Source organism: Saccopteryx leptura, chromosome 6, assembly GCF_036850995.1.
Source record: "Saccopteryx leptura isolate mSacLep1 chromosome 6, mSacLep1_pri_phased_curated, whole genome shotgun sequence".
NCBI classification, from domain to species: domain Eukaryota; kingdom Metazoa; phylum Chordata; class Mammalia; order Chiroptera; family Emballonuridae; genus Saccopteryx; species Saccopteryx leptura.
In genome coordinates this window covers 37,259,961-37,287,833 of record NC_089508.1, presented here as the reverse complement: position 1 = coordinate 37,287,833, position 27,873 = coordinate 37,259,961, and the positions used below count along the sequence as shown (strand labels likewise).

Here is a 27,873-nt window from a genome sequence, read left to right as displayed (position 1 = left end):
ACTACTCCACATTCTTCCATTAATTTATATTTCCAGTGGTGTAAGCAGCCTACCTCCACAACACCACAGCCCTCCACTCTGACAGATCTTATCTCCTTGGGGTCTGAAGAGGCACCTCCCAGGCAAATTCTGGCCAGGATGTATATTTATATTCCTTATCAGATGCAGGAAGATGAAAAATGGAAATTTCATCTTTCCCCCTGGTAGTTATTGTTCCCAATGCTCCTTTCAGATAGTTGTTATTTTACAAAAATAAACTCTCTGTCCTTCAGCCAATACAGTATGCAGTGAAGAAAGTACTTCTGTGTAGGCAGACTGAGACCTTTAATTGCGACTTCATAATTTTCTATAAAACCATATTATTCTACTAAGAGGCTAAACAGAGCTGTGATTTCCAGTTAAATTAAAGAATGTATAAAAGATTAAGCACTTAGCCTGACCAGGCGGTGGCACAGTGGATAGAGCGTCGGACTGGAATGCCGAGGACCCAGGTTCGAGACCCTGAGGTCACCAGCTTGAGCGCAGGCTCATTTGGTTTGAGCAAAGCTCACCAGCTTGGACCCAAGGTCACTGGCTCTAGCAAGGAGTTACTCGGTCTGCTGCAGGCCCGCAGTCAAGGCACATATGAGAAAGCAATCAATGAACAACTGAGGCAGGGGTCCCCCAAACTACAGCCCACGGGCCACATGCGGCCCCGAGGCCATTTATCCGGCCCCCGCCGCACTTCCGGAAGGGGCACCTCTTTCATTGGTGGTCAGTGAGAGGAGCACAGGATGCGGATGCACAGGATCCTGGAGTACTGTATGTGGCGGCGCCACAAAGCACGGCGTCGCTCACGTACAGTACTACTTCTGTTTTGTTTTTTTACTTTAAAATAAGATATGTGCAGTGTGCATAGGGATTTGTTCATAGTTTTTTTAATAGTCTGGCCCTCCAGCGGTCTGAGGGACAGTGAACTGGCCCCCTGTGTAAAAAGTTTGGGGACCCCTGAACTAAGGTGTCGCAATGCCCAACGAAAAACTGATTGATGCTTCTCATCTCTCCGTTCCTGTCTGTCTGTCCCTGTCTATCCCTCTCTCTGACTCTCTGTCTCTGTAAAAAAAAAAAAAAAAAAGATTAAGCACTTAGATAACCAAATGACAATGTATAATTAGAAAGTGGGAACAACAAAATTAATGGTGGCTAAGAAGCAACAGAAAGGACTCAAGGAAAGACTTCAATAGAAAAGACAAAAATGTACTCAAATATTTTATCTTAAAAGTATTTAACTTTGGCCTGGCCTGTGGTGGCGCAGTGGATAAAGCATCAACCTGGAAACACTGAGGTTGCTGGTTCAAAGGCCTGGGCTTCCCTGGTCAAGGCACATATGGGAGTTGATGCTTCCTGCTTTTCCCCCTTCTCTCTCTCTCTCTCTCTCTCTCTCTAAAAATTAATAAATAAAAATCTAAAATAAAAAGTATTTAACTTTGGAAAATCACCTATGGTTTGAGGTATATAGATTTTTAACCACAGATTAAGAGTGGGGCTGCCTGGGGCCCTGGCTGGTTGGCTCAGTGGTAGAGCATCAGCCCAGCCTATAGAAGTCCCAGGTTCAATTCCCAGCCAGGGCACACAGGAGAAGCGCCCATCTGCTTCTTCACCCCTCCCCCTCTCCTTCCTCTCTGTCTCTTTCTTCCCCTCTTGCAGCCAAGGCTCTACTGGAGTAAAGTTGGCCAGAGCGCCCGGGCGCTGAGGATGGCTCCATGGCCTCTGCCTCAGACGCTAGAATGGTTCTGGTTGCAAAGAAGCAACACCCCAGATGGGCAGAACATTGCCCCCTATTGGGCATGCCAGGTGGATCCCAGTCGGGTGCATGCAGGAGTCTGTCTCTCTGTCTCCCACCTCTCACTTCAGAAAAATACAAAAAAAAAAAAAAAAAAGAGTGGGGCTGCCTGAGCTGTCATGATGCAGTGGGTCAAGGGTCGGCCTGGAATGCCGAGTTTGCTGGTTAAAATCCCTGGGCTTGCCTGGTCAAGGCACATACAGGAAGCAACTAATACGAGTTGATGCTCCCCACTTCTCCCCCTACTTTCTCTCTCTCCTTCTCTCAAAATCAATAAATAAAAGCTAAAACAAACAAACAAACAACAAATAAAAAACAAGAGTGGGGCTGACTTTGAAACCAAGAAAAATCAAGTTACAAAAACTTAGTAACAGCAACGACCAGTGCAACAAGGTATACTTTCTGCAGGAGAGAAGAGGTAGGGTACTACTCTAATCAAGACTGTACACCAAGATTCTACCACTGTAGGTGCAATCATCATCTACAGCAATCATCTCAACACGTTCAGATTTCATGCACCCCTCAACCCTCTGGCTCCCACCAGTACCACTGCACTCATGTATAACAATCCCTGGTGCACCAGGAGTTCCGTCACTGTTTCCTATCTCCCCTGCCCAGCTTCCATGCTGATGACTAGTCATCTCTATCTCTAGCTTTCTACATCCAGGTCTCCCAAAACCTCAGTTACATCAAAAAATCAACTCCTCAGCCTCCACCCAAAACCTGCTCTCCTCCCTCCTGCTGTACCCTTCTCAAATAGCAGCACCACAAACTACCAAAACTGTCCTACATACCTTCCCCTCTCACTCCAAACATCCATGCAAATGCTAAGGGGCTTCCATTTTGCCTCCTAAGTGAGTCTCTAATGCCATCCTTTTCCTCTCCTTCTCTACATGCACACCTGTGCTTGGTTTAGGCCCTCCACAACTACCCAAATGCCTCTCTGCTTCCATTTCAGCCTCTCCAATCTATCTGGCATGCTGTCATTGCAAAATAAATCTAACTGTGTCACACAACTGCCGCCTTAAACTTCTCAAGGGTTATCCATTGTCCATGAAGTTCTTTCAGGATCTGGTTAGCATTTACATCTTAAATTGCCACCATTCACCTCCTCCCATTCCCCAACACACACACACACACACACACACACACACTCTCTCTCTCTCTCTCTCTCTCTCTCTCTCTCTCTTGGAACAACAGCACTATTTGTGTCTCTCTGACTATAAATCGTAAGGTTGGGGAATTCTTTTGTATCGTGTAATTCTCTTCTTCAGTTCGACACTATTTCAGCCTCCTGAAAAATACACATTCACCTTTAATACGCCACTGAGGCTTCACTCACTTTAAAGCCTTCCTTCACCACTCCTACCTACCCACGCTAACCACCTGTCTTGCTACTCCATCCTTGCCTTGTATTAATGCATTTATGACATGATATATTTATTTGTTCACATAAGTATCCTCTCTACCTGACTGTGAGTTTGTTAACAGAGCAGGGCCCTGCCTTTTCTTTTAACATCAAAATGTAAAAGTGTGGTTCTAAGTCATTCAGTAAACATTACCTAGAGTTAACCGAAATAATGGCTGCACTAACTCAATTTCAGCTCACAATTGAACTATCACCAAGAGACATTTTGAAAAGAAAGACGTGCCAATATAAAGAATACAAAAGACAGAGAGTTTGAGTCTGGTTTTAAAAAAAATTTTAACAAAAGATTACTGAGAGAGTCAGAAATTCTAAGAAATCTTTCAAATGGATGCATGGCAACAGAGCCAACAGGAAACATGAGCACAACGTGGTAAGACGACTGCTCAAGGACAGAAGTCTGACCTTGAGAAGATACAAAGCTGAATGTGCCAAAGCCAAAGGAACTACAAGTCCCAATTCTCATTTTTCCATCAGCTAGGACACCAAGAGAAATACATAAAACAAACCACTCACCTAAAGCAACTACTTTGGCCAATGGTTTGTAAACTTTAAGAATGGCAGACCCCATTCTAAAGTTCATAGGCTCTGTTAACCAAGAGCTGGTCGTTTCCACAACTTGAAGGATGCGAGACAGAATCATCAGTCCCTCCATTTACAATAGGAGAAATTCGGGCTTAAAGCAGAAATTACTTACCCAAGATATCACCACTAGTGAAGTGAATGATGAGAAATGAGTGACTTCCACATTCTCTTTCTGGGGCTCTTTCCACTACCCCACACTACTTACTCTTCAGGTAAGTACTATATTGTTTTGTCTGAACAAAGTTGTTTTTCTTTCTTAATTCTAGCAGCCTGTAGGTGATATCCAGACTTCATGTAAAAGCTATAAATGGCTGCCACCACTAACAGATTACTTTTATCTGCCACTCTTCTTTTCCCCTAACAGAAATAGCAATTCTCAAAGTACAGGTCCCACTAGATTGGATCCAAAGCTTTTGGAAATAATGCTGACACCATAACATGCTGTCACAAGTCATTACCCATTCTGGTGTCTAAAACCTAGCTATCGCTTCATTGATATTTCATTAAGAGCACTAGATATGTCCTCCACTAAGCCTAATGAAGCAGTTTCAATTACAGTAATTAGAAAGAGGAACAGGTGGGGAGAGTAACTGTTCAACAGGCAGTACCATTTGGAATTACAGAATTTGAGAACACTAAAGCAATGCCATATAACAGGTCTAGCTGATAGAGCATCGTCAGTCCACAGCCAGGGACTCTGGGTTCTACCAGTCAGTATCAAATCAAGTGTCTTATAACAAAATCATCAAAACATCATAATTCTATTGACTGAATGTCTGCTGTGTCTTAGGGACTGTTCTAAGTGCTTTACACTCATCATCGCAAATCCTCACAAAACACCCAAAAGGGAGGTAAGAAACATAAGGAAGGTGAGCAAGAGCAACTCCAGAATTTCTATATAAAAGGGTGGTAAGATGAAAGGGAGTAAAGGATACCAAGTGGGGACTTGGTTCCAATCCTCTTTACAGAGTGGTAAGTACCCTGCTTACTAGGTTGTATATATATTTGAGATGGTTGAGCATCTTGACGTACAAACAAAATCACAACAATTCTACTGAGTTGGACTATTTATGTAGCAGGGTAAGCAGGACCACCGCCCCCTTCCCCTCAATTCCATGTACCTCTTAGCACCACATGAAAACCAAGGGTCCAAAGCTGGAGGACTCTATCCAAGGTGAGGAAGCAAGTGTGGCCCAGGGCTGGCACTTGAACCACGTCTATGTGCTTCCAAAGTTCTTTCTACTCTCCAACACTACCTCCTTCTCTGTGAATATACCCATTGTCTAAGAACCACACAAAGTTAGTAGTTAGCAATTTCACAAATCATGAGATAGGAAAAATAAATTATACCTGTGAGAACCATAAAGTTAATGTAGAAAGTTAATTTTCTAATGCCCTGGAATGCCATGCATGCTACAGATTCAATACCTCCTAAGGTAGGGATCAAGAATATTTTAAACACACATCTAATAAAAATATATTTTAAAAAAATTTTGGCAATAGTGAAAGAGGGGTAGAAGGAGAGAAGAGAATATGGTCTCCTTTAAGAGACCAAAGCTGGTTTAGGACCAAGCTATTTCATAAGAATGAAAGAATTTTTGGATTATGCCAAATACTAGGTTTAAAAACTGAGTAGAATCCAATGACATTCAGTATCTTAATCGTGATTCAAATACCTGAAATGCTCACATTTTAAGAGGGTTCATTTACTCATTCAATCAACTTCAGGTAGGCCTGAGTTAGGAGGTGTTAGGAGGCCACAGTGATGTGCAAGACACACTTCTTGCCCAGAAGTGCTTAGTGTCTAATTAGAAAAATCAGAGAAATAAGTGAAAAGATTTTTTTAAGCAAGGGAGAGAGAGAGACAGGAAGGGAGAAAGATCAGAAGCTTCAACTCATAGTTGCAGCACTTTAGTTGTTCATTGATTGCTTTCTCATATATGCATTGACCAGTGGGCTCCAGCCAAGCCAGTGCCTCCTTCCTCAAGCCAGCAACCATGGAATCACGTTGATGATCGAACCTGGGACCTCAGTGTCCCAGGTCAACACTGTATCCACTGCGCCACCACTGGTCAGGAAATAAAAAAAGTAAAAAAAAAAAAAAGAAAAAAGAAAACAACAAATAAACTAATTTACTGGAGAAACAACCGAGACCAAAAGGGTAGGTTGCCAAGAAGAAACCTCGGGCCCTTTTCAGGAGACAGTGGTAGCACTTTCAGCCAGGTCCTGAAAGGAAAGGAAGAATCAGAGTTGGGGGGGGGGGGGGGGGGGCACGGCGGTGAGCGGAGGCAGGGAATACATGAAGGCCCAGAAACAGGAAAAAAGAAAGACTCTTTTTTTAAAATTCAGCAAATATACAGATGTTCTCACACAAGGGCAAACTGAGATGCATAAAAGGACATTCATAGGATACTGGTTAAATAAATTATAGCACATCCACACAATGATATTATGGAGCTGTAAGACTGAATGAGGCAGCTTTATAGGTACTGATATACATTATATAGTAAGCATAAGCGTAAAAAGCAGGTTACAGAGAGTGTGTATACAATTTTATGTTTACAAAAAACAATATTTATACATATATGCTTGTATGTACTGACATTTTCATAACCCCATAGAAAGGTATAAAAGGAAGTTATAAACGGTGGATAAGTGTTGGCTGAGGTCACAGGTAGGTTAAAACCAAAGGACTATCCTCTGCAGAAGGCAGGAGGACTAGAGAACACCCTAAGTATCGGGTTAAGAGATGACATGCAAACTCTAGAGCAGGGTTTCTCAACAGCAGCACTGATGACACTGGGGGCCAGGTGATTCTTTGTCGTGGGGGCTGTCCTGCGCATCATAAGATATGCAGCAACATCTCTGGCCTCCCTCCATTGGTAGTACATACACCCATCCAGCCCTGGTTGTCACTACCAACAATGTCTCTACACATTGCCAGAGCAGAGCCCTGGGAAGCAAAATCGCCCCTGGTTGAGAACCACTGCTCAAGAGCCACATGTTAATAATCTACAAAACATTCTAGTACTATACTCCTGCCAATTAACAATGAATGCAATCAATATACATGCAAATATGGATCTGAGGAATATACTGAATGTTGATTTGAAATAGCTTTCACACATCATTAGTTTCTCATGTTATGAAAATATGTACTACGCTTTTTTACCAATTAGTAGACCAGCCCTTTCTCCACCCCTATTCCACCCACATAGCATGCACTGTATAGATCCCAGATCTTCTAGGATGCCAAGGAAGGCAACCCTCCCACAGAAACTGAAGAGAAAACCATATTTTGACTCAGCTTTTGAAAAACTAACATAATTATTGATACAATAAGAACATAATTATTTGCCTTATGCTAATGTTTCTTCTCTTAACTACTAATGACCACACAAAGTGCAAGACACTGTCCAAAAATAATGAACAAGATCAACTCTGATTTCAAGATTATAAAGAGAATGATTAGCTTATGAAGCCAAGAGAGGCTTAACTTGTCTATAAATCACATTTTATTAAGCATAAAGCCATTTCTAATATACCACAATGAATAAAGAAGGGCGGGAAATCAAGACATCCAACAGGCTTGAATATTTTTCAAACAGAGATCTAAAGCTTTTGTTGATTCTCCTGTGTCTGTTCTTTCCCAGTGCCAGAAATCCAATAAGACCCTGGCAATCTTGGCTTCATAGTCTGAAGTCATTGATTCCTCCAATACTGTTGTAGGTGAAAAGTTCTGGATTTCATTCTCATAAAATAATGCTCTTCAAATTCTAGTACTGTGCCACTACTTGTGCTCAGCTCTCAGAAGGTTGGCTCTCTTTTGTGGAGGTGACCTCCAGTGACCTGACTGCAACAAATACACCTGTGAGTCGCTATGGAAGGTGCTTAAAAGTGTCCGCGGCGGAAAAAAAAGAAACTCACCATTCTAACTACTTCAGGGTAAGTCTGCTCTGTCAAACAGCCTCTGCTTATTGTAATGTAGTCCACCAGTTCATTAAGAGTGGAGCGCTTGTATTCTTTCATTTTAAGATCAGATAGCGTGTCCATGAAGTCAAAAATGACACAGCACTGCTGAAGTTTCTTTAGGAACAGTTCAGGCTGCTCTGAGGATGGAACGTCTAAGAAAAAAAAAGGAAATGGTGTAAGTCTGTCATCAATTTCTAGGTAACAGGAATTCTCTGTGAAAGTTATTTCAAAAGCAAGCTCAAAAAAATAAGAATGCACATGACAACAGTGTTTTGTTTTGGTTTTATAACAGTTATACACCCGCAGGAGGGGAAACCATATACACTACTTCCAAGAACTTGTCGTTGAAAAACTACAAGATACCAACACAACTGACAGCATTTGTTATTCCACACCAAAGGCTGACCAAAATCCCAAGAGCCATTAGAGTTGAAGCAAAGTTTAACCAGAAACACTCCCATGTCAATATCCTTAAGCCAAAAACACTGAAAAAGGTCAAATTTCCCATTATAAGGTAAAAGCCAGAAGTTTTCAGTTGTTTAAATTAGCGTTAGTAAAAAAATTTCAAAGGAACAATGTCAGTCAATTCATTTTAATTTTATGCTGACATCCTTGGTATTTAAAGCAACTGCTGTGTGTGTGTGTTTATATTTTTTGTTTTGTTTTGGCTTGATATCTATGAAATTTCTTTATCACAGAAACTTGAAAAGTTAACAAAATGAAGTAATGCCACCAGCTCTCTCAAAAGAGCGTGTCAGTACTGGGACAAGAAAAACAGTTTCTACTTAAATCTAAGCTCTCCTTTATGACTCGTCTTTTTCCCTTACGCTGGGAAAAAAACCACTAATATCTGTATTAATATGTTCTCAGAATACACATCTATTCTTTTCCTACAAACAGCAGACCAGACATTTGGTTTTATCTCATGTCTAAAAAGTAACTATAAATTTTAGGTTAAAATTCCCCAGCTAGAATGAAAACCTGAGGTATAGTCAAGCTTTATTTTCTTCCTTTCCAAGTGAGAGGAGGGGAGATGAAGAGACAGACTCCCACATGTGCCCTGACTGGGATCCACCCAGGCACCCCCACCCCCGGTCTGGGGCTGATGCTCTGCCCATTTTGGTCCATGCTCACAATCGAACTATTTTTAGCACCTAAGGCAGAAGCTCCATGGAGCCATCCTCAGTGCCCAGGGCCAATGCATTTAAACCAATCGATCCATGGCTGTGGGGAAAAAAAGAGAGAGGGAGCTAGATAGGAGTAGGAGGAAGGGAAAGGGGAGGGGTGGAGAACCAGATGGTCGCTTTTCCTGTGTACCCTGACTGGGAATCAAACCCAGGACATCCACACACCAGGCCAACACTCTACCACTGAGCAAACTGGCCAGGGCCTATAGTGAACTTGAAACACACCACCTAAGTTGTAGACAGCCATTCCATTCCTATCTTCTTTCCACTATTTTATTCCCCCAAAATGGAGTTTCCCTTGAAAGGCAATAAAATTATGACCAGCGCAAGCTCTGCTGCCTTCATCCAAGGTGATGAAATCATTAACACTCTTAGAGGTAAGCAAGTAGCATTATATTATTATTTCCTATTTTCCAAAAAGAAAATCAGAGATATCACTGAGGTCTCAAAATGAGTGAGTTATGGAGCTGGGCAGAGAGCCCATGCCTCCAATCACACTTCCCATATTCCCTCCATACTACTCATGAAGGACTTTGACAATATTTGGCCAGTCACTTGCAAATCCCTGTTCTCAGCCTCCTAATAAATGTTTTACAGCACCTTCAAAGCATGGGCCACCTGCTCCCTGGAGGGTAAGTACAACAGCTACAGCACCCACCTTACAGCTACTAGCTGCCCCAGCAGAAGGGAGTGAGGGCCAGGCTCCTCTTCACAGGATCATGTGACTCCTTTCCAAAACCCCCTTCCCCTCCTCACATCCCACAACCCAAGGACTAGCCCAAGTACACAGGACCTTATGAATAATTTCCCCAAAACAATGCCTACTGACATTGACTTTAGGGTGCACCTAAGTGAGAGTGGATAGAACACCTAAAAACACAGCATTTCAAGACCAGATATAAGAGACCAAGAGGTCAGTCAATATTTTTGAAGGTAGTACCACTGTTTCTTCCAGCAAAAAGAAGTTATGAATTTAGAAGTGATTCTTAACCAATGAGTTTCCCCTCCCACTACCACAGCACAGGCTCCCAAAGGCCCAATGTATCTTAAAGTCAAAGACTTTGGAATTTGAGTCAAGCAGTGAAATATTTCTTATTCTATGCCCTTTGATCACTTCCAAAACATCTACGATTAGACTGTAAGAACTAACTTTAGTCAGATCAAACTTTCTCTTTGTTATCCTTTAAACAAAAACTAAACAAGGCCGCTTATGAACATGACTATATTCCCTTAGCCAATGATTAACTACATGCACAACCATTATGGTTAATTACTAAAGTTGTGTAAGTTCTAAATCAGACCCCATACTTCGAAGCTAAAAGGAAGTTTTGATGCTGTATAGGGAACAAGAAAAGCTTATTAATGTAACACTGAAGTTAAAATCTTCAGGAGAAATTTTAATCCTATTTTTAATACAGGAACTTTAATAAGGCTTAAAAACCAGACCATTCACTCCATAACTCAGCACATATGAATTATAAAAGCATCTATAAATGATAACCTTTTCTCCAAAAAACAAACCATATTTAAGCAGTGACAACAATGAATTAATCTTTGTGGTCACTGCAATAATACTCAAGAGATTCATATATTTGGTTATTTTTAAAATTCAGGCAGTTAACATTTAGTCCTATTTTTTTTATATTAGGCCAAACTTTTTGAAGTCGAGGCACATTTAAAATCCTACAAATAATTGTAGGTGCACTATATACAAATTTCTGAGAAATATGTTATAATAATTAAGTCAAATATTAAAAATATATATAAAGTCCAAGCATACTTTTAAGGTAATTAAACAAAATATGACAAAATTAAATTTATTCTAACATTAAAAAAACTTTTATGTTAATTTTTTTGAGTTATGCTTTTCAGAATTCATAAAAAAGAGAGGTTAAAAATAAAAAAAGACAACAAAAGTGTTTTTTTTTTAACAGAGACTGAAAGAGAGTCAGAGAGAGGGACAGATAGGAACGGAGAGAGATGAGAAGCAATCATCAATCATTAGTGTTTCATTGTGCATTGCGACGCCTTAGTTGTTCATTGATTGCTTTCTCATATGTGCCTTGACCATGGGCTACAGCAGACCAAGTAACCCCTTGCTCAAGCCAGCAACCTTGGGTCCAAGCTGGTGAGCTTTGCTCAAACCAGATGAGCCCGCGCTCAAGCTGGCAACCTCAGGCTCTCAAACCTGGATCCTCCGCATCCCAGTCCTACGCTCTATACACTATGCCACTGCCTGGTCAGGCAAAAAAAGTTATCTTTTTATATACAGTGGTACCTTGAGATACAAACAGACCAACATACAAATTTTTTAAGATACGAGCTGCGACTCCGTCCATATTTTTATTCGAGATCTGAGCAAAATTCCGAGATACGAGTCGTGATTTGGGAAGCTGCTGCTAGTTGGCACGTTGGCGCCTGGGTCCAGTATCGGCAGTTTGATATACGAGTTGACTGACTTACGAGCTCAGTTACAGAACGCATTAAAACTCATATCTCAAGGTACCACTGTATATAAATACATTCTTAGTAAGATTTAGTAAATTCGGCAGGTACCGGCGCAAATGTGTTTTTTCATTCTCGTATTTATGAGAAACATGAGCCTGATGTGTCCTAGTGATTTCTTCAATATTTGGGCATATATTTGAAAGGCACTCTCATTTCCTCATCAATGCATTGAAGAATTCCTCTCTTTTTACTCTTAACTGTGTTGAGTGCAGAAAACCCCCACCATACATATCATCTTAACTTTACATCAAACAAAGGATAGAAGAAACTTGCCTCCAGTCTTTCCCGGGAACATGGAGGTAGTGTAAACAATCCAGCACCACAGCTTAACAGCCTTTTACAATCTAATCAGGCAAGTGAGGAGGGAGGTTGGGCAGACTGTCAGTTTACAGCTAATTCCTCACATCTCTGTGCCCCAAAAATCTAAACTGCAAAAACCTTGTTGGTTTTTTGGTCCCCAACAGGCACATATTTCTCTGGAATACCATAGGGCGCACCTGGAAATCTTCTAGGGCACCATCAGTGCGCCCTGGCACACACTTTGAGAACCACTACGTTAGGCAGTTGAAATTTACTCTTTATTTATCCAAAGTAATGAATGTTATAGACAAATGTGAAGCAGTCTATCCACTACCTAGTGAACAATGATAATACCTTATATTTTCTGACTTCTATTGGGTACAAATATTAGGTCCTATTCCAAGCACTTTCACATATTACTGTATTTCCCCATGTACAAGATGCACCTTTTCCTGAAAAATTTGGAGTCTAAAAACTGGGTGCATCTTATACAGCGGTTGTATATTTTTTTACTTGCATTTTCTGCTTTTTCGTGCTTGTTTTCACATTCATTGTTGAAGACAGTGGTTTGTCATCAGACACAGATGAGGACAAGCTAATAGATGGGAGCTTTGACGGTAATAAGGAGTTGTATGAATTTCATGATGAATAAAACTTGGGTTCAATAACTTTATGTAATACATTTTCTTTCAAATTTTGGGCTCCAAAATTAAGGTGGGTCTTATATATGGGATCATCTTATACATGGGGAAATACAGTATATCTTACTTAATCCCAACAGCATCCCAGTGAAGTCAGTACTACTTCCAATTCAATAGATAAGAAAATTAAGACACAGAGAGATTCAGTGATTAGCCCAGAGTCATAGAGCTAACGAGCAGTGGAGACAGGATTCAAACTCAGGCAGACTGGCTCCAGTGCCTGGACTCTTCACCACCTGGTAACATTCAAACCCAGTCAAGGGCAAGAATAATACCATAAGCCATAGAACAGGGTATGTATGCGCAAACAGACAAGGAAGAATGCAGAAGGAAGAAACAAATTAATCTCCAGTATGCCCCATTCATAAAGGATCATACTGAACGCCCCCTCTCTCCCCTCTAGCCCATTCCCTAGACACTAACACATATACCAGTAAGTACTGGTTCATTCTTTATCACAGACTAAATTCTTCTAAAGTGATTTTCTCTCCTTCAGTTAAACAACTTAAGGAATTAAGACAACCAAAAGAAAAAGGAGAGATTTCTTCAAAGAGCCAATGGCAACATACTTTAAAAATTCTCTCAGATGTGCTAAAGGATGCCCTAATTAAGTTAATCAGTCCAAGCGAAGGGCTCTTCCTATAATGTTTGGCCCTTGAACTGCCCCACACAGCCATGCTGCTTCCAACCTCCTTACCCTCCTCCCTAGTTCTGGTGGCATTCGAAAAAGTAGGATGTGAAAAGGTGTGACAGGCCAGGATCAGAGAAGGGACAAATACTCTCTGAACAGTTCAGAAGACTTCAATGATAAAAGCTTAATGTCCATGGAATCAATTCCAGAGGCAAATACAAATATCCTTTTATTAAAAGAAACATTTATTAAAACGTGTCAGGTACTAGACCATAAAGAAAAAATTTTCATAAATGACAAAAAGAAGAAATCAGGCATTTTTACCACAATGAATAACACCAGACTTTAACTACTCAAAGCTACCCACCTCCCAAATCCAAGCCACCTGAAAATCTAAAAACTTCTAAAGTAACTTAAAGAGGGGAAAAGTATAGACATTTAAAACTAAATGTAAATTAGAAAAAGTAAAGGTCATCTCAGAATCCCAAAGCAGACCAGGCAGTAGATCAGGGGTCCCCAAACTTTTTACACAGGGGGCCAGTTCACTGTCCCTCAGACCGTTGGAGGGCCGGACTATAAAAAAAAAAAACTATGAACAAATCCCTATGCACACTGCACATACCTTATTTTAAAGTAAAAAACAAAACGGGAACAACAAATACAATATTTAAAATAAAGAACAAGTAAATTTAAATCAACAAACTGACCAGTATTTCAATGGGAACTATGCTCCTCTCACTGACCACCAATGAAAGAGGTGCCCCTTCCGGAAGTGCTGTGAGGGCCGGATAAATGGCCTCAGGGGGCCGCATGTGGCCCGCTGGCCGTAGTTTGGGGACCCCTGCAGTAGAGGCTCATGTTGTCTCTCTTCCAACAGAAACCTCTGGTCTCCATGGGCTATTCCTGACTCTGGGACGGGGATCCCATAGAATCATAACCATAAATAATGAGGAATCAATAAGTGGTTATGTAATACCATCTAGGTTGTTAGCACAACAATCCATCCATCCAATGTGAGAATGTTTAAAGAATAACTAATCCAATTATTGCAGTTCAATAAGATCCCATGGGGTCTGATTCCACTGCTCTCAAACAACCTTTTAAATTAAGCTGATTTTCAAAAAATGCTTTTCACCCCAGAAAAGAATGTAGTGACCAGCAAAGTGGTAGGTAATTCCACTTGGCTGTTATATTTCTCACTGTATTGTCCGTCTCTTTTCCTTTTTAACATTAGTCATTTCCTCCCACATTTTCTATTACCATCTCTCAGCATCTTCCAATCAACTTCCATCAATCAGCTAGAGAAAATAACTACTCCCACCTCTAAGGTGTTCATATTTTAAAATTTACAAGTGCCACAAGTAATGGAAAAATGGACACAGAATTCAAAAGTAGAAGGAGGATACAAGTTTACTTAGGTGATAAAGATTTTCCTTCTGTCTAAAAAATAGTCAACAGAACTATAAATATGCTTTTTAACCTCCCCTCACCCTAAATATGATTCTGAGGGCTGACTGCTTGTTGTCTGTCTGTTTATAATTGGCTGAAGAAGCTCATTCTTCTCTACTCAACAGTTTCCAGTATTCCATCCCATCTAATATTTGGGGCATAGGATAATGGATCCGATATCAGCCCACCTTTCCCAGGGGCCTGACTCAGTCAGGACTTTGCAAAAGCAAAAGGTAGCAAAGGGAGAAGAAACAAAACATGAGCCTGAAGTCCCTTGCATTTGGTGCTCTGGGACTCCAGTCAACTGAAGTTGTTGAAAATCAGAATGTTAAATTCACATCTAAATATGCCAATTAAGTAAATAAAGAAGGTCCCCATCATTGTATTTATTAGCCATAATATCAGAGGAAGAAGGCAGAATGGTTTTAGAGGGGGAAAAAAAGATGTGGGCTGCTACCTTATTTATACATAGACTGTTAAAAATGTATGTGGAAATACAGTGACTATTCCTTAAAAATGGTCATGTTTGCACTGGTAGCTAACCAGTATTATTTGATCTCCTAATAAATAAAATTTATAACCAGTTATCTCAATTCAAAAGATCTGAAATATAATTTAAAAACTTCTAAATTAACAATGCTTTTCACTAGAAAATGCCCTAGAATATAAGCCCCCTACCTCCATTTCTCCAACTCACAAAAAACAGAAGTACCAATACAGACTGAGCATGTAAATGTGGTCTTTGATCCCCTCCACCTCAACCGTTACAACTTTCCCTAAGTTGTACAAATCCCCATCTATGCAAGTTATCACTCTCTCACACAACACCTCCAAAACTTCAGTCAGTGAGAATTTTATTTGCATAAGGCTTAGAGCCTGTATTTATAGAAGACTAGTCCCATCATACTAGGGAGAGCTTAGCACTAAAATATTAAGTTGACTTGGCCTTGAAGGACTGAAGCATGGCAAGTTAGCACATATGGTAAAATGCCTAAGTGACTGTCCATGTTGTCTGTCCAAACCCTTGTCACCACTTTATTTCTAACACAAATACAGGTGGCAGTCCTTGTTTGTAACACATACTTAAAAAGAATCCTATTTTACTATGGAACTATACTTCTAATACAGGGGTCGGGAACCTTTTTGGCTGAGAGAGCCATGAACGCCACATATTTTAAAATATAATTCCATGAGCGCCATACAACGACCCATGTACGTTATGCATTATAAAAATAAAATTTTAATAAAAATAAAAATTTGGTGTTGTCCCGGAGGATAGCTGTGATTGGCTACAGCCACCTGCAACCATGAACATGAGCGGTAAGAAATCAATGGATAGTAATACATGAGAATGTTTTATATTTTTAAAGTTATTATTTTTTTTTTATTAAAGATTTGTCTGCGAGCCAGATGTAGCCATCAAAAGAGCCACATCTGGCTCACGAGCCATAGGTTCCCAACCCCTGTTCTATTAGGATTTGCCTTTGACATCCAAAAGAATCATATATAACCAACAATATTTCATCAAAACAAGGAGACATTTATAAATCTTTAAAATAAATCAAATAATAAAATTGGGCTTCATGTCCTATGAACTAGCTATACCAAAGTGTAACATGATTACACAGATACTTCCATGTAAATAAGAAAGTAAGAAACTAACATGTTAGCTAAAGTAAGTACAATATTATGTACATACTATACTTGACCATCGTAATTACTTTATTACTGCATTCAAAAAAGTGGGTTCAAAACATTTGTTGCTGTTGGTGGTGGTGGTAGTGGTAGTAATGGGGATCTTTCAAGTGATATCAAAGTATGGCCACAGTTGAAAACTACTGTTTTTAAAGTTATAACTTAAAAAGCCTTGTGGTGTAGGGGATGGAGCTTAGATCTAGGATGCTGAGGACCCAGGTTCGAAGCCCAGAGGTCGTTGGTTTGAGTGTGGGCTCACCACCTTAATCACAGGACCACAGACATGACTCCATGTTTGCTGGCTGGAACAAGGGGTCACTGCTCGCCTACAGCCACCCACCCCCGGCGAAGGCACATATGAGAAAGCAATCAATGAACATCTAAGGTGCCTCAATGAAGAACTGATGCTTCTCATCTCTCTCCCTTCCCGTCTGTCTGTCCCTGCCTCTCTTTCTCTCACTAAAAATAAAATAATTTTAAAAATCCTTTTTTCATCTCCTTTACCTTCTTTCTCTCTCGGTTCATTTAAAGTTAACGGTGAAAACTTTCCATTCCCAAGCCAAAGAAGGTCCCTGGAAACCTCTACAAGAGTGAAAGCATTCCTTCTTGGCCTCAACTATAAATAAATGAATGTAGAAATGGCTGCCTTTAGAACTCTTTCCAATTGGGAAAATCGAAAACCGCTTTCCTGATTATTAGTATGCACTGCTTTTAAAGGTTCAAAATGTGTCTCGTAGAATGGCTATACAGAAAAAATAATAACAAGAATGAGACTAAGGTATATTAATTAAACAAAAAACTGAAAGGCAGAAAGTCCAGAACTGGTATTTCACGATAAAACTAACGACAATGATAATGAACATTTGCTGTTGCAAAGCACTGTATTAAGCTCCTGGCATACATTATGCCCTTTAGTCCTCAGAATACCTTATGAGTGACTACTATTAATATCCCAGTTTTTCAGATGAAAAAATCTGGGGCCCAGAACAGCTAAATCACTGGCCCAACATCTCCCACTAGTAAGGACTGTAGCTGTTATTCAAGCACAGGTTTTACTCCAGAGCCCACACCAATAACAACAATGATAACTGTGATAAATAACAGCAGCTAACAGCTGCCGCCACCACTGGAGATAGGTATAAACTGTCATGCTTAGCTACTTAAGAAAAGTTGAAACCTAAATAAAGAAAATTCTGATTGACTTCTATAAAAGTAATTAAATGTTTTAAAAACTTAAACTGTATAAAATCAGCTTTAAATAAACGAGTGCTAGTAGGTGGGTTAAATTACAATTTTACATAAAAACAGTATAGTAATATTAATTATTCTTCCTAGCTAGGACAATCATGTGTTTATTATTGTTCTTTCATGGAGTTCTCCAGTTTGCCTTTTCCAAAAGCTGACAAACATGTGCTCCCCAATTTATAACCTAAACCCAAAGGTCACAACTAATGCAGGCTAGTGGCCTCAGCAACAAATTACAGGATGCAGGGCTTTCATGGTGTTTTTGACACTACGTTCCAATCAGAATAAATACAGAGAAACACACAAATGACACACAGATACAAAACCTCTAATAAATATTTCTGTTTCCAACCCTTCATTAGTGTCTTTTATGTTTTATCTTCTAAGGCCAAGGTAGTCACTGAAATTTGTCAGGATAAGAAATAAAACATTTAAAATTGATCCAATTCCTAATTACAGGTGTTACTTTCCTGACAGCAAGCTCACTCACACAGGACAGAAGCCACTGAGACCTCTGACTAACACTGTCAATCTCTCTAATGCTAATTCATTACCTAAGGGCTCACCTCCACAGATGGAGACACCAGGAGTATGGGGACTACCCCTTTTGTATTCAAATACTCTCTTAATACAATAAATTCCTGAAGCATACTGGACTATACCTTACCCAAAAAAAGAAGGCTGCAGGAATTATGCAGTGGTCTAAAGCAGTGGTCCCCAACCTTTACTGGGCCACAGACTGGTTTAATGTCAGAAAATATTTTCACAGACCGGCCTTTAGGGTGAGACGGATAAATGTATCACGTGACCGAGACAAGCATCAAGAGTGAGTCTTAGGCCCTGGCCGGTTGGCTCAGTGGTAGAGCGTCGGCCTGGCGTGCAGAAGTCCCGGGTTTGATTCCCGGCCAGGGCACACAGGAGAAGCGCCCATCTGCTTCTCCACCCCTCCCCCTCTCCTTCCTCTCTGTCTCTCTCTTCCCCTCCCGCAGCCAAGGCTCCATTGGAGCAAAGATGGCCCGGGCGCTGGGGATGGCTCCTTGGCCTCTGCCCCAGGCGCTGGAGTGGCTCTGGTCAGAGCGACGCCCCGGAGGGGCAGAGCATCGCTCCCTGGTGGCTGTGCCGGGTGGATCCCGGTTGGGCGCATGCGGGAGTCTGTCTGACTGTCTCTCCCGTTTCTAGCTTCAGAAAAATACAAAAAAAAAAAAAAAAGAGAGTGAGTCTTAGACGGATGTAACAGAGGGAATCTGGTCATTTTTAAAAAATAAAACATCGTTCAGACTTAAATATAAATATAACGGAAATAATGTAAGTTATTTATTCTTTCTCTGCGGACTGGTACCAAATGGCCCACGGACCGCTACTGGTCCGCGGCCCAGCGGTTGGGGACCACTGGTCTAAAGTATCTCTGTCAGTGGTTCCCTCTTTTGAGGATTTCACATACCTTATCTACACAATTTTAAAATTACAAAAAGAGTACCTGACCTGTGGTGGCACAGTGGATAGAGAGCACTGACCTGAATTGCTGAGGTCACCAGTTTAAAACACTGGGCTTGCCAGGTCAAGGCACATATAACAAGCAAGCAATGAACAACTAAAGTGATGCAACTATGAGTTGATACTTTTGCTGCATCCCCCTTTCTCTCTCCTCTCTCTGTAAAATCAAAATCTTTAAAAAAAAATAATAAAATTGCCAAAAAAAGAACAGATCACCTTTATTTCTTCAGGGAAAGGCATTAAAATAATAACTAACCACCATTAATTTTCACTGTAATTTCATTAAAAGAAAGGACAATCTCAGAATAAAAGATAACCTTTCCTTTAAAAAGCAGGCCTGGCAATCCTACATACACACAGTGGATTCTCTCCCTCTGTATTCCTTCTCTTCTGCTCATTTTTCACTTTGCTCGGTACCAGTAACAACCTTTCTGTCAGCCTGTATTTGAGAATTTCTGAGCCATAGCACTTCCTTGTTCCAACATTTTTCTAGTAGCATAAAAAATAAGAGTTCTAGCTATAAAGACAATGCTGATTTCAGCTGTATTTAGAAGGCAGTTAAAGCTGAGGAAACAATCATATACCCGCAACAGTACAGGAACACCTCACTTTACAGCAGCTGTGTGTAGACCCTAGAAATTCTATTACATCAACATTTCCATAAAACTTTACACAATCCTCAATTCAAAGACTTGCCACATTATATTTTGGCTTTTTTTTTAATAATGAAGAATCATATTGATTTTTTTTTAGATTATATTTATTCATTTTAGAAAGGAGAGAAAGAGAGAGAGAAGACGGGAGGAGCAAGAAGCATCAACTCCCATATGGGCCTTGACCAGGCAAGCCCCGGGTTTCGAACCGGAGACCTCAGCGTTCGGTTCAACATTTTATCCACTGCGCCACCGCAGGTCAGGTCATATTTGGGCATTTTCTAAAACCAGTGAACCATATGTTTCGTTCATCTCTTAATGTCTAGCCCCTAGAGAAGTTTCTAGAATATGGCTGGTATATATATAATAAAAGTGGGTTGAGTCAGTAAATTCTATATATTGGATATTATTTCCATGTTTTCAATTTGTAAACCAAAACTTTATTGCCTGAAAATAAAATTATAGTGAAAAATAAGAGGAAAAGGCTTATTATCACATATTTAATATATTGTTTCCTAATATTTTAATAATACCAAGTCACAAAATGCAAATTTAAAAATTAGGATGGACTAAGTAAAATAAACAGGGAAAGACAAGTACTGTATAATATCACTTATATGTAGAATCTGAAAAGGCCCAAGTCATAGAAACAGAGATTCATGGTCACCAGGGCTGTGGGTTGGAGGAATGGGGAGACGTGGTCAAAGAGTAGGAACTTCTACTTACAAGAGTAGTAAGTTCTGGGGATCTAAGGCACAGCATGGTGATTATGGTTAACAATTCTGTATTATATATTTGAAAGTTACTAAGCAAGTAGACCTTAAATTTTCTCACCACAAAGAAAGGAATGGTAATCATGTGACCAGATAGAAGTGTTAACTAAAGCTATAATAGTAATCATTTTGTAATACCTAAGTGTACCAAATCAATACATTGTATACCTTAAACTTACACAATGGTTTTTTTTGTTTGTTTGTTTGTTTTTTGTATTTTTCCAAAGCTGGAAACGGGGAGGCAGTCAGACAGATTCCCGCATGCACCCCACCAGGATCCACCTGGCATACCCACCAGGGGGCATTGCTCTGTTGCAACCAGAGCCATTCTAGCGCTTGAGGCAGAGGCCATGTAACCATCCTCAGCGCCCAGGCCAACTTTGCTCCAATGGAGCCTCGGCTGCGGGAGGGGGAAAGAGAGACAGAGAGGAAGAGGAGGGGGAAGGGTGGAGAAATAGATGGGCGCTTATCCTGTGTGCCCTGGTCGGGAATCGAACCCGGAACTCCTGCACGCCAGGCCGACGCTCTACCGCTGAGCCAACCGGCCAGGGCTAACTTACACAATGTTATATGTCAATTATATCTCAGAAAAAGCTGGCAATAAGCCCTGGCCGGTTGGCTCAGCGGTAGAGCGTCGGCCTGGCGTGCGGGGGACCGGGGTTCGATTCCCGGCCAGGTCACACAGGAGAAGCACCCATCTGCTTCTCCACCCCTCCCCCTCTCCTTCCTCTCTGTTTCTCTCTTCCCCTCCCACAACCCAGGCTCCACTGGAGCAAAGATGGCCCGGGCGCTGGGGATGGCTCCTCGGCCTCTGCCCCAGGCGCTAGAGTGGCTCTGTTAGCAACAGAGCAACCCCTTGGTGGGCAGAGCGTTGCCCCCTGATGGGCGTGCCGGGTGGATCTCGTTTGGGCGCATGCAGGAGTCTGTCTGACTGTCTCTCCCCATTTCCGGCTTCAGAAAAATACAGAAAAGGGAAAAAAAATGCACACTTCCTTAGCCCCCTACTAATATTCAATAAGATAATGCCTCATTTTCTAACACTTCATAAAAAAAGTCTCGCTGACTTTTAAAAATAAAAGAATGGTTTATATTCAAGGATATCAGAAAAATATTTTTTAAATATTCAAAATTAAGATGAATAAAGAAGTATAATTTGGAAATGCCCTCCAAACCAAAAATAACCTAATAATTTTGTCAAATTTACAACTAACAAATGAAAAGTGGGAAGGTCTAGTACAAAGCACACGGGCTTTGCACTCCCTCACTTATTCATTCATTCACCAAATATTCATTTAATACTGTAGCATCCACCGGGTATGAGAACAAACGTTGGAGACTTTCAGGAGTTACGATGTTACTTTATTGGCCAGTTTAACCTGCACAGGGGCGAACTCCCGAGATGTCCGGAGACACCGTGCCCACAAGGAGCTGCAAATGGGAGCCGCGCCTGGAGCTTACAGCCAAGCCCTTATATATCCTAAGTGAGCAAGCATAGGACAGAAGCAGATGTGGCAGTTTAGCTATTGGCTAGGGAGGTCACACACAGCATAGCAACAGGGGCCGGCATAGCAACAGGGGCCGGTTTTAGCTTAGTGGCAAATTTCAAACCTAAACTTCTGATAAGGGTCTCTGACCTTCTTTGTTTCCAGCCTCACAGGAGCCATATCAGCACTTACTGTTCCTTCAATAGTTACACTCTTTGGCAGCCCCAGTACTCCCTGAATCTAACAAATACCAACTGAGGTCCAGGCATTGCTGGGATACCACAAAGTGAAAAGGAGCCAAAATCCCTTCTCTCACAAAGCTTTACATTCTAGCAGGAAGATACAAATAATAGCAACCTAAAAATAATAAATAAATGCATTATATGGTACTTGGGATGGAAGAAACAGTATGCAGGGTGAGGAGCACAAGGCATGCTGGGGTTGGAGGATACAACTATAAATGGAGTACTTAACTGGAAGCTAGCATTTTAGCTAGTATATACTTTTAGGAGGTGAGGTAGGCAGTCAAAGGGTGTGTGGGGTAAAAAAAAAAGCAGAGAAGACAGCGAAAGCAAAGGAACTTGGAAAGGAGGGAGCGTGCTGGTGAATTAGCGAACACAGCTAAAGCCAGGGTAGAAAATGAGAGATGGTCCAGAAGAGTCAGGAATTAGTAGCTCAGGAAAAATCATGTTGGGCCTCATGAAATACCTAAGAACTTTAGCCTTGACTATGGTTCTGAACTAGAATCGCAACATTACTGTTTACTAGGAGACAGTAAACAGGCACTTACTTCTCTGAACATTAGTTAGGTTCCTTATCTGGAAAATTAGAGAAAAGGGACTTGAACGGGTTGAGAGAGGATTAAATGAACACCATTCGTACAGTGGAAAGTGCTTTTCACAGAAAGTTATCCTTCATCTGACAAATACCTATCAAATATCTACAGCATACAGTATAAGAGCAATCCCCAATTTTAGAACTGTTATTAAAACTATTTTCTGTGTGGAAATGTTTATATTATTGTTGGCATAGCTTCAAAAATTTTAAAAGCATTTTTGTTGAAATTTTATTTTAATAATATCAAACCTCAATTAAACAAAGGCCTCTATTTAGAACATTCAAATAACCATAACTTGTCTTCTCTTCTATACTTGTCTTTTAAGACAAAAAGCAAATCATAACCTCATAAAAAGGAATTAATAGAACAAACTTCCAGGATGTGCCTAAGAGTCAGCATTGTTGAAGGCCAATTTTCAGCAGCATTCAAAATTATGAGCAACAAAAATCTTAGAAAAAAACACTATCTTTACTTAGGCCATGATTATAAGGTAAAGAAATAAATTAATAGAATTAAAGATTTTCCACAAGCACGTATCCTTTGGTTGACCCACCCCCCAAAAAAATTGCAATATAAGAACACATTATTTTCAAGTATTTCAGTTAATTGAAGGTTCCTCTCTCCTCAAGAGATTTCTTCTACAGGGGATAAAAATGGCCTATCTACTTTCCATTTGAGGATTAACATTAATGCAAATAAGTTCAGAATGGGATGAACCTGCAGCTCTTACAACAGTATGACATGAGGTTTAAAAACCAGGTACCACATTAATATCAATTAAGCCCAATGTCTGTTATTTTACAGCTTGCAGTTGACACCAAAGACATCATTAAGCTTAAAAAAAAAAAAAAGATTTAGAGAAAAGACTCAATGCAATGTTGCAATGCCAGCTTAGAGATGCTATTTCTGAACCTCCCTCAGTTGAGAGTTTTAAATATGAGATCTTAAGCTCCTGAGAGTGACACAGGACTGAGTGACCACAGTGGAATGGCCTCTAATCCCAAGAGTAATAAAGAGTGTACATTTATAATTAAGGTCATAACCTAGGCAATAAAGCTCAGTGATAGCATGTAGCACACCCATTAATTGTGAAACTTGTTGGTACATCATACCAAATATATTAATACAAACTAAATATAAATCTAAGGCTATAAGGGTTGAGAAAATCCAAAATTCAAATTTTAAACACCATACTAAGAAAAATTAAATCCTTTTAAAACCTTATTTCCTGGTGTGTATAAAAACAGTACTATCAAGCATAAAATAACAGAGAAACTTAACTTTATTTTAATAATTTCTATTTCAATTGATTGATTGATTGATTAGAGAGAGAGAAACACTGATTTGTCATTCCACTTATTTACGCATTCATTGGTTGATTTTTATGTATACCATAACCAGGGATCGAACCCGCAACCTTGGTGTATCAGGACAACACTTAACAATGGAGCCACCTGGCAAGGGCACTTTATGTAATTATATATGTATGTATATGGGTATGTATAATTGTGGATGTAGAACTCCAAAATTAAAACTTAGAAAAAAAGTAATACAAAGAGTTTTTAGAAGACAAATGATGTATCTGGAAAGCTTAACACTTTAGTATATGTGCTGCCGAAGCGAGCACTGGAAAGCTTAACACTTTATAGCAGAGAAGCGTTTTAAAACACAGAGGATGAGGATACCAGTTTGAGCCAGGATGTTTACAACTGATTTTACTACTGATTTCCTGACCACAAACGTCTGTGTCCAAGGGTAGGAAAAGTCACTGAAACCTAAAGATAAGCATGCTAATAATGCAATTCTAAGCACAAGCCTTTTTTCAGGATCTAGATATAATTCAGCATTCTATGCCAAAGAGGTACCCTATGGCTTAAACGTGCCCCTGGGTAGTACAAACGTTTTTCTTCAGTTATACTAAAAGTGACTTTCCCTTTCAGAAAACGTGTTGCCGGTATATAACTGTATCTTCCATTTAAGAAGCCAGACCAAATATGTGAAATAAGATTTGGTGTTAACAAGAGTAACAAAATTAAAGCTAACTGAGCAACTCATTCTACCATCTCAAAGTCTGTCAGCTGTAATTCGGGAGAAACCACAGAAATGCTTATGATGCCAAATTAATTCAATTTCTTTCAGCACAATTGATAACTTGAAATAAATGTAAACCCATTCTGCATTCTTCCAGATGGCTGAGGTTGTCCTTTGGGACAACCACACCCAGATCTGGGTCACACACACCCAGATTTTGAAGTAGGGGTTCTGGTTCTTTTCTTTTTTGCTTTTAGAGAGGGAAAGGAAAGGAGAAACATCCATGTGTTGTTCCACCTATTTATGTACTCAGTGGTTGACTCTTGTACGTGCCCTGACTGGCAAATGAAGCTACAAACTTAGCGTATCAAGATGACAATCTAGCCAACTGAGCTACCCGGTCCAGGCAAGGGGCTCCTGGTTCTAATCAGATTCCACCATGGACCAGCTGGGCAATTTTGGGGAAGTGTGGTGTAGCACTTAAGACAATGGGCTACAGACTGCTTGCATTCTAAGCCTGGCTTTGCCACTCCATAGCTGGGAAGCCATAGGTGAATCTGTGCCTCAGTTTCCTCATATGCAAATGAAGGCATAATAATAGTTCCTACCTGATACAGTTGACTTAAGAATTAAGTGAATGGATAAAAATAAAAATACATAGAACACGGACCAATTTAGGTGCTCAATAAACTTCAGTTGCTAAGTTATTAAAAGAGCATTGCTGCCTGACCACGTGGTGGCGCAGTGGATAGAGCGTCGGACTGGGATGCAGAGGACCCAAATTCAAGACCCCGAGGTCGCCAGCTTGCGAGCAGGCTCATCTGGTTTGAGCAAAAAGCCCACCAGCTTGAGCCCAAGGTCACTGGCTCCAGCAAGGGGTTACTCGGTCTGCTGAAGGCCCACGGTCAAGGCACGTATGAGAAAGCAATCAATGAACAACTAAGGTGTTGCAACGCGCAATGAAAAACTAATGATTGATGCTTCTCATCTCTCTCCATTCCTGTCTGTCTGTCCCTGTCTATCCCTCTCTCTGACTCACTCTCAGCCTCTGTAAAAAATAATAAATAAAATAAAATTTAAAAAAAGAAAAGAAAAAAAGCATTGCTGAGCCGTAGTATCCTTTGCAAAATGAGCATAAGAATAAAGCTCTGTCAGTGCTAGCTCCAGAATTAAATAAGATAATAATAAAATGTTTCATACAATGCCTGGCACATGGAAAATCTTCGATAAATGCCAGCTTTAAAAATAACTACTTAACAGATGAACATAAATGGCTGACATGTAGAGGGTTTGTTCCCTCCCCTTTTTTGTGTGTCCAGTTGTGTGAGCCATATTTAAAGAAAATAATATTGAGCTTGACCTACTAATATCCAGTGAGATTACTCAAAATAAAAACGTAATTTGATCAGAGGGAAGGTGAAGATGCTGACTCAATTCAATATGTGAAGTGATTCAGCTGTCAGGACATGCATCAGCAAAGTGTCGAAATCCTGGAGCATGAATAGAGCATTTGGATGAATGAATGACAGGCTAACAGAGCGTTTGGGATAGAAAAGCAAAAATTTATAAAGAGTTCAACAACCTGAATGAGCACTGCCAAGACCAGGACACCCCTGGTTCTCTTACATCCCAAAATTCCCTCCAGATACAATCCAGTTTATGCTAAATTTGCAAAGGAAAGAAAAACAAGCAATGTCTGACAACTCTAAATTCCGAATTAATATTACTATTCAGATGTTAATACTTATAAATACTAGCTAAATGTAATAATAGTAGTTTGCATTTGAAGAGTTCTTTACAATAATATATTCGTATCAATATTATTGACCTCCCACTAAAATAGCATTAAGTACTGAACCACTTCAAAGTATTTTGTGAATCTTTCTTCTTTTCCACACACCCTATAAAAGATCTAAGGTCTTAACTATAATTCTGCAAGCTTTTTATAGCCTCCTATTAGGTCTCCTACTAGGCTAAGTCTGGAAGGAATATGATAGGTAGTTTCAACCTTCCCAGAACAAACCCGGATCTACTTAGAATCTATGTTTAACTTAATCAATCATTTATTCATTCATTCCAAAAATATTTACAGAACACATTTAACATGCCAGGCACTAGTCTAGGTCCTAAGTATACATTTCTGAGAAAAAATCGAACAAGATCTTAGCTTTCATGAAGCTTATAGATCAAAAGGGAAGAAAACCTAATTAAATGGTCATATAAATAAAAAGTAAAACAGGTTGCTCCATGAAAAAAAGGTACAAGGTACTATATAAGATCGTATACTGCAGAGAAAGAAAAAGAAATATACTTGTCCTCGAAAACTTGACAGTCTGGTAAGAAGCAAGATTAATATATATATATATAAATAAGAGGAAAATTACAAGAAAAACGTAAGTACCTAAATTTCATGGACCAATTTAAGAGACAGGAAAGGAAAAAGGACTTGGCAAGGACCTACACTATTCCAGACAGGGTCCCTCCATGTGCTCTCTCACCAAAACCTTGCAAAAATCCTGCAAGATAGGACTTTACAGATGAGAGCTGAGGCTGCGAGATATTCAGTTCTATTAGTATGAGTCAATAACCCGGATGTAGAAACAGCTTCATTAACACAACAAGAAGGTACAATTTTACAGAAAAATAGGATATATTTGATATTAAGTTGGACAGAGACATGTAGCAGTAGAAATGTGGAGGTCAGAGCAATGAATGTCTTCCTCATCCTCTACCCCCCTTTTTACAGCTAACCTCCAACCCTCCAGGGAACAAAAATCAGCCTTTCCTCTGAAAAGTGGTTAATTTCCCTGGCTGCTAAAGGGTTAATGGGTTTACCATAAAGAAACATTTTTACTTGCAAAGCCTTCATAGAAACACTAACAAAATAGCTTCATTTTTAACAATTTCAGACATAAAATGGGCAAATGATTTGGAGCTCCTCGGGGCATTTATTCTACTTTCATAAGGATCCGGAGGCATGCTTTCTCAACCTATCTTGGTCAGGGGCACATCTTGATAAAAATAGAAAACGTCGTATTGTGAAGTTTTAACAATTTGCATTGCTTGCTTGTACCGTTAG

General features: G+C 40.0%; 1 protein-coding gene across 5 annotated transcripts in view; it reads right to left on the bottom strand.

The window, feature by feature from the left end:
* The window catches only part of PPP2R5E (protein phosphatase 2 regulatory subunit B'epsilon), a 166,813-nt gene that overhangs the window by 72,383 nt on the left and 66,557 nt on the right, over positions 1–27,873 (bottom strand). For all 5 annotated transcript variants that reach the window (XM_066342796.1, XM_066342795.1, XM_066342794.1 and 2 more), the window contains one exon: positions 7,761–7,957. In XM_066342796.1, the coding sequence (XP_066198893.1) occupies positions 7,761–7,957 (197 nt within the window). The remainder of the gene's footprint in view (positions 1–7,760; positions 7,958–27,873) is intronic.